Below are 7,830 nucleotides of genomic sequence, written 5' to 3'. Positions count from 1 at the left end.
TCTGGATCTACTGTCTGGATCTACTGTCTGATCTACTGTCTGATCTACTGTCTAGATCTATACTGTCTGGATCTACTGTCTGGATCTATACTGTCTGGATCTATAGTCTGATCTACTGTCTGATATACTGTCTGATCTACTGTCTAGATCTATACTGTCTGATTTACTGTCTAGATCTATACTGTCTAGATCTATACTGTCTGGATCTACTGTCTGATCTACTGTCTGATCTACTATCTGGATCTACTATCTGGATCTACTGTCTGGATCTACTGTCTGATCTATAGTCTGATCTACTGTCTGATCTACTGTCTAGATCTATACTGTCTGGATCTACTGTCTGGATCTACTGTCTAGATCTATACTGTCTAGATCTATACTGTCTGGATCTACTGTCTGGATCTACTGTCTAGATCTATACTGTCTAGATCTATACTGTCTGGATCTATACTGTCTAGATCTATACTGTCTGGATCTACTGTCTGGATCTACTGTCTAGATCTATACTGTCTGGATCTATACTGTCTGGATCTACTGTCTGATCTACTGTCTGGATCTACTGTCTGATCTATAGTCTGATCTACTGTCTAGATCTATACTGTCTGGATCTACTGTCTGGATCTACTGTCTGATCTACTGTCTAATCTATAGTCTGATCTACTGTCTGGATCTACTGTCTGATCTATAGTCTGATCTACTGTCTAGATCTATACTGTCTAGATCTATACTGTCTGGATCTACTGTCTGGATCTACTGTCTGATCTACTGTCTGATCTACTGTCTAGATCTATACTGTCTGGATCTACTGTCTGGATCTATACTGTCTGGATCTATAGTCTGATCTACTGTCTGATATACTGTCTGATCTACTGTCTAGATCTATACTGTCTGATTTACTGTCTAGATCTATACTGTCTAGATCTATACTGTCTGGATCTACTGTCTGATCTACTGTCTGATCTACTATCTGGATCTACTATCTGGATCTACTGTCTGGATCTACTGTCTGATCTATAGTCTGATCTACTGTCTGATCTACTGTCTAGATCTATACTGTCTGGATCTACTGTCTGGATCTACTGTCTAGATCTATACTGTCTAGATCTATACTGTCTGGATCTACTGTCTGGATCTACTGTCTAGATCTATACTGTCTAGATCTATACTGTCTGGATCTATACTGTCTAGATCTATACTGTCTGGATCTACTGTCTAGATCTATACTGTCTGGATCTATACTGTCTAGATCTACTGTCTGATCTACTGTCTGGATCTATACTGTCTAGATCTACTGTCTGGATCTATACTGTCTGGATCTATACTGTCTAGATCTACTGTCTGATCTACTGTCTGGATCTATACTGTCTAGATCTACTGTCTGGATCTACTGTCTGATCTACTGTCTAGATCTATACTGTCTAGATCTATACTGTCTGGATCTACTGTCTGATCTACTGTCTAGATCTACTGTCTGATCTACTGTCTGATCTACTGTCTAGATCTACTGTCTAGATCTATACTGTCTGGATCTACTGTCTAGATCTACTGTCTGCTTTCAGGCCCAAAGTCTCCAGCTGCTGCTTGTGCTCAGATAACGACTCAAATCCTCCTCAGCTCCGTTCATCTGATTCATCTTTAATTCGGTTCTGATTTTATCCATGAAGTTGAAGAGAACCGTCGATCTGCGCTGCTCTTTGTTAGGAGAGACGACTCACATGTTCAGCTTCATTCACATCGTTTAGCCGGATAATCAGATTGAATCTGACATTTTCCATTCAAAAGGTCAGAAACTGCGAAACGTCAGAGTTCAGAAAAAATGGAGCCTTTCAGGCATCAGAGGAAAAATTGTTTCCATATTTCCTTTGGTCAGTGAATGACACTAATCTTGGGTGCCACTTTAAAGTGCTGCTGATTTACATCGGCTGCAGAGAAGCGGAGCATCATCATCATCATCATCATCATCATCATCATCATCATCATGTCTGAAGCTCCGGTTCTTTACAGCAGAGCCTCTTTCATCTGAAGCAGCCCTGCAGCCATTTCTCCCAAAATTACCTGAATTTCTCGCTGAAAATGTTCAGGTGGAACCAAATGGAGCTGAAAAATTATATTTCTTTGGTTTTACTTTTACTCTAACACTTCCTCCAAACACACTCCTGCATATTCTAGGCCACTTCCTGCTTCATAATGTACATTTTTAGAGATTTTATTGTTTTAATCCAAAATGCAGAACAAATGGTTTTGTTCCTCTTATAAAATATAGAAACACCAACACCAAGTCCTGAGTGCATTTTATTTATATTCGAAAATCAAATAGAGCTGAAAGCTAGCATCTGATTTAGAAACCACAGAATCAAAATCCAATATGGCCGCCACGCAAAAAAAACTTGGTAAACAATCCAGCAATAAAATATTTAATTACCCTTTTTAACAATTTATATATTGTTCATTCATTATTTGAAACTAATGCTACAGCGTTTGAGGAAGCATAAAAATCCGTTCTTTAGCCGCTACTAGTAGCTAGCTCAGTAGCTAGTTAGCTTACAGCTGCTTTTGCAATAAGTACCAAATTTACCTGCATTTTTAAAATGCAAGATAAACACAGTGAGTGCAAATCCTTTTATTTCAAAACTTTTACTTGTGAGGGAAGCAACACAATGCTAATGTTAGCATACTAATGCTAACATTCTAGCCTTACAGTGCATGCTCTTTATTAGCTGCGTGCAATCACTCCTTTAACTACCTTACATTTATTTTCCTTTAATATTGTTGCAGAGTTTATTTTGGTTGATCAGAATAACAGAGAATAGCTTCAATATGCTAATTTCAGCAACAACCGTCACCTAGCAACCCCAGCAGAGTTCCGCCCATTACCTAGCAACCCCAGCAGAGTTCAGCTGTTACCTAGCAACCCCAGCAGAGTTCCGACCGTTACCTAGCAACCCCAGCAGGTCTGTTAGCTGGAAAAGACAAGAAATGTTTTTTCCTGAGGAAGAGAAAAACCAACAAGCAGCCATTTTGTTTTTGTATCAAAACTTTATTTATCAAACAAAAGAATGAAACATTGAAATAACATTTCTATAAAAAGGACCATGGGACTGTTCTACAGTGTTACAAAAACCAGCAAATGGGAAAACAACAACATAATGGAAAGAAGCCGTTCTTCATCATCATCATCATCATCATCATCATCATCATCGCGTGTCCCGCAGTCAGCTCTTCCTCATGGATTCAGCTCCTCCCCCCTGATGAGACGAGGTGCAAATCATCTTTTCTACTTTTCTTTCTACTCTATTATTTATGTTCTGTAAGCCGGCGGCCCAAACCGGAGCTGACGGTCCATTTCACACGTCAGGCCGCCCAGAACCGCCTCCACCCAGTCTGAACTTCATCTGCCTTTTCATTCCTCTCAGAATCTCATTTCTGGACCGGATCCAACCACAGTGGAGGAAGTTTAATTTAAAAGGAAGGAAGGGACAGAAAGGAAGAAACGCCCGGGTTTCCAGCTCAGTTGCTGTTTTTAATTATATTTTTTCCACTCAATAAAATCAAATAGATTCAGATTTTTCTTTTTCTTCCTTTAATTCTTTCCTTCCAAGCATTTAGCTTCCAGAGACCTTCAGCGTTTTGTTGCTTATTCCACTCAGTTCAATTCAAAAATACTTTATTTATACTGTCTGATCTACTGTCTACTGAAAAGTCGCAACTGATATCCAAGAAGTCATTTTGGACAGATCTCCAGCAGCAGTCAGTCTTGCAACACATCTGAAACAGCTTCTGACTGAAGACAGTCCAATCACAAGCTAGCCCTGCTAATCCACCTCCTTTGCTTTTGCTGCATCTGATCATTTTAGATACAAAACAATAAATTAAATAATTTAAGCATAATTTCTAAATTTTGAAATTTAATCTAAAATTGTTTTGAGTTTCTACCAACTTGTTGCCCAGATATGATCGACTCCGGCTTTGGGTTCTGCTGCATAGAAAAGTCTACAAATAATCTGGTAAACTAACGTCTGTCAAGATTTAATAATAAATAAGATAAACAATAATCATGATAAAAATCCCAGAACTGAAACGTTTTAAGGCCGAGAGAAGAAAAACGTCCTTTTTTTATTCACTAAACTAAATTTACATATGCAGAAATATCACATGGATATAAATAATAGCTTCCAAGAGCACTCCAAATAATAATATATTAAATTTGAATATAAAAAGTCAATTCTACTCTAGTGGAACTGTACACTGTAAAAAAAGGCAGCTTGCTTTAATGTGGCTCTGCTGCAGCAAATCCACCTCATCCAAAAACCCAAATTTCAGAAACCAAAATGTTCCTTTGATCCAGATGGCAAAATATTTCAGTTTTAGCTTTCAAATTCAGAAAAGTTTGATTTCCGATGCAACATCGTTTTCATTTATTCTGAGTTAATTAATCATTTCCCTGCAGACGAAGCCATTGGTCGGAGAACCTGGAGAGACGACACCTGATTGGCTGAATGAGTCGTTTCCAGGACGTGGCTGCGGAGCGGTGTGCTAACCGCTAGCACGCTAACCGCTAGCACGCTAACCGCTAGCACGCTGTTAGCATGACGTTAGCATGCAGTGCAGCTTCACCTTTTTGCAAATAACTGCTCATTTTCACACAAAAAGTATGAAAATTAATCTCAAATTTCAGAATTTGAAAAGTAAAAAAACTTAAAAACTTTTTTGACTTCAGTATCAGAAAATTTATGAGATCAATTTCAAAATGTCAAAGTTTTGAAAGACAAAAATTTGTGAGAAAAACTCAAATTTTGAAATTAATCTCAGAAATTTTATAGAAAAAAATTTGTGTGAATTTTTTGGGTTTTTAAAAATGAAACAAATTTGACTTTTAAAAACAGAAAATTTCAAAAAGTCCAATTTATTTCCACCTGCTGGATGTTGAGTTTGATCCTGGTTCTTCTCGACCTTTTCACCCCGCCGCCCCGGGACTGGCTGCCACGGTAACGGTGGAAACGTCCCAGTAATAAATTCACAGCCTGGACCGTCGGCGCAGGAAGCAGATAAACGTCAAGATGGCGGCCGGGGCAAATAAAGAGCCGCCTGAGGCAAATAAAGAGCCGCCTGAGGCCCGTTTTACCCCCAGCGCTGGTGGACGACTGGTCAGTTTACGTTCCTGCCGATTAGCACAGGTCAAAGGAAGCTGGTCCTGCCGGCCGTTCGATCGGGCGGCGAGTCGGAGTCTTCCTCTCAGGATGTGAGGAAGAGCGGCAGGAAGTGGATTGCTGCAGCAGCGAGAGAAGATGAAGGAGATGCTGACCCAGAAGCCATCAGCCGCCGGCTGAGTTTTCACAGTGTACGCCGCTCTGCTCGCCTTCCTGACACCTTCACTAAACTTTCCTCTTTTACAAACTGCAACTCGTCTAAACCTACATCGACATCCGTCCTCCATCTTGTCCTGGATGATTCACTATCTAAACACAGATTCCCTCTGGAAACCAGAACCGTCGGCGCATCAGAGCCACAGCAACAACTTCCACCAAAAAACATAAACTTTTTCCAAATTATGACATTTGATTAAAAAAATGTTTTTCTAAAAGATTTCTGAGGAAAATCTCAGATTCATTTTCTAGTTTCAAACTTTTAAATTGTTGACCTTTGAAGCTCTGAAGGTCAGAACAGATAAATGGAAAGTGACTGGTGGAAGTTTCCTGTCCGCTGCGCGACGTCGTCGTCTCACCGTTTAATCTACTTCCTGTAATGAAAACGCAGCTGTTTCACACCAGATAATTACTGAGTGTCATGTTGATTAGTTCTTGACTTTTCTTTGCTCTCTGATCTGCGCCGTGACACTGAATGTAAAAATAGACTTTTTCAGGATTATGTTTGTCTTTTTGTAACTTTTTTGTCTTTTTCTACAAAATGAAACTCAAAGTGAAGCTGGTGGTTTTTTGATCAGTCGTGTTCGTTTGGTTCTTCAAAACAAATAAAAACAGAAAAAAATCCCAGAGTGATAAAAACAGAACGACAGGAAACAACCAACACAGAGCAGATGAACCAGTTCATCTAAATCTGGATCCTTAAAGCAAAGAACTGTTCACATGAACAGATTCATGACCTGTTATTGGTCAGAATGATCAGGAAACCTTGAACTTATTGGACTTATGTATAAAGATGTATTGTTGTATTGCTGGTTCATGTTTCATTCAGGCTGAATTAGCTGAATGATTCACATGGGTCACTTCTGTTTCACATGTTTCTGTTTCAAATTTAATTCACTAAACGGATTAAACGACTGAAACTCTGGAAAAGTTCTGGCTCCGTTTTTAGCAGCTTGTGTTCAGTGCGTCACGGTTGCTAGGCAACAGGACAAAAAGGCGGGAAAAGTGACGGCTCCTCGCTTCACTATGCTAACTGTTAGCATGTTACTGCCTTTGCTAAGAGTTAGCATCACTGTTAGCAGGCTAAGACTAAGTCTGTAGTGAATTACTGACAGATCTTTAGCGTGCTAGTGCTAACAGTCGAATGCTAGTGTTAGCATTAGCGTTGCCTACGGATACCAGGATGTTTCTTCAGCTGAATCACTTTAATGTTGAATCGGTGAACTGTCACTTTGTCCAACATCTTCCAACCGTCAGAAATAATGTTGCAACTAAAATCCAGACGGTTTCTTCTTTTACTAATAATTTGATTTTGTTTTCTTTCCTTTTTTCTTCTCGACCTCTGGACTGATTGATGGACAGAAACAAGCAGCAAAAACAAAGATATTCACAATAAGCTTCCTAAGGTCAGACGCAACACAAGCTAATGTCGCTAACGGCTAACGTCGGGTCAGACTTCCTTCTCGATCCTTCGCTCACAGCAGATGGACGGCTGACGCTCCGCAGGACTTCCTGTTTTGTGTTGGCAAACGGAAATGAAGGAGAACAAACCGACAGCGAGGCATGATGGGAAACTTTAGGTCCATGTGAAAAATATCGTGTGTCAGTGAAACTTTGGCTGAAGATGTTTCGCTTTCTGAATCGCAGGTTTCCAAACGTTCTGCAAACGTTCTGCAAACGTTCTGATGAAGGAATATTTCCACCGGTGGAAAGTCGGCGAGGTTCGGTCACAGTAGCTGAGTCTGAAACTCAGAGGAGACGATGCTAATAAATACCACAAACAGGAGAAACGGAGAATCTTTGCGGTGATATTCCTGTGTGGAGGCGTTTGGGTTTCTCTCAGTTCATGTCTGGGTTGGAGAATCTAGAGGGTTTCAGTTTGAACGCCTGGAATCGGCCGCAGCCGGTCCAGTTCCTGATGCTGGACAGTTTATTCCCTTTCAAAGCCCAGACCAGCAAAACCAAACGGATGGAGATCTGGGCAACCAGTCAGTCAGAGCAGATCGGTCCGTGGCTGAGAAAGGGCCAGTCCGGTCCGGTCCGGTCCGGGCCAGGTGGCGGTTAGAAGGCGGAGCCGGTGATGGCGTTGAGCTGCTGCATCAGTCCTTCCAGACTGGCCATCTGCTCCGACAGGTCGTCCTGCTCATACACCTGGAACACAACATGGAGGATTTAAAGAACCAACATGGAGGATTTAAAGAACCAACATGGAGGATTTATAGAACCAACATGGAGGATTTATAGAACCAACATGGAGGATTTATAGAACCAACATGGAGGATTTATAGAACCAACATGGAGGATTTAAAGAACCAACATGGAGAATTTATAGAACCAACATGGAGGATTTACAGAACCAACATGGAGGATTTATAGAACCAACATGGAGGATTTATAGAAACAACATGGAGGATTTACAGAACCAACATGGAGGATTTAAAGAACCAACATGGAGGATTTATAGAAA

General features: G+C 40.5%; 1 protein-coding gene across 1 annotated transcript in view; it reads right to left on the bottom strand.

Annotated features, from left to right (window-relative positions):
• Positions 1-4,841: 4,841 nt before the first annotated feature.
• Positions 4,842-7,830, bottom strand: part of LOC129356828 (netrin receptor DCC-like) — a 29,455-nt gene continuing 26,466 nt past the window's right edge. The window contains exon 10 of the mRNA XM_055026379.1: positions 4,842-7,514. Within this exon, the coding sequence (XP_054882354.1) occupies positions 7,425-7,514 (90 nt within the window). The 3' untranslated portion in view covers positions 4,842-7,424. The remainder of the gene's footprint in view (positions 7,515-7,830) is intronic.

This window comes from Poeciliopsis prolifica, unplaced genomic scaffold, assembly GCF_027474105.1.
Source record: "Poeciliopsis prolifica strain line A6 unplaced genomic scaffold, Auburn_PproV2 SCAFFOLD198, whole genome shotgun sequence".
Lineage (NCBI taxonomy): Eukaryota > Metazoa > Chordata > Actinopteri > Cyprinodontiformes > Poeciliidae > Poeciliopsis > Poeciliopsis prolifica.
Note: the sequence above shows the minus strand (reverse complement) of the source record. Positions and strands in the feature narration are given on the sequence as shown.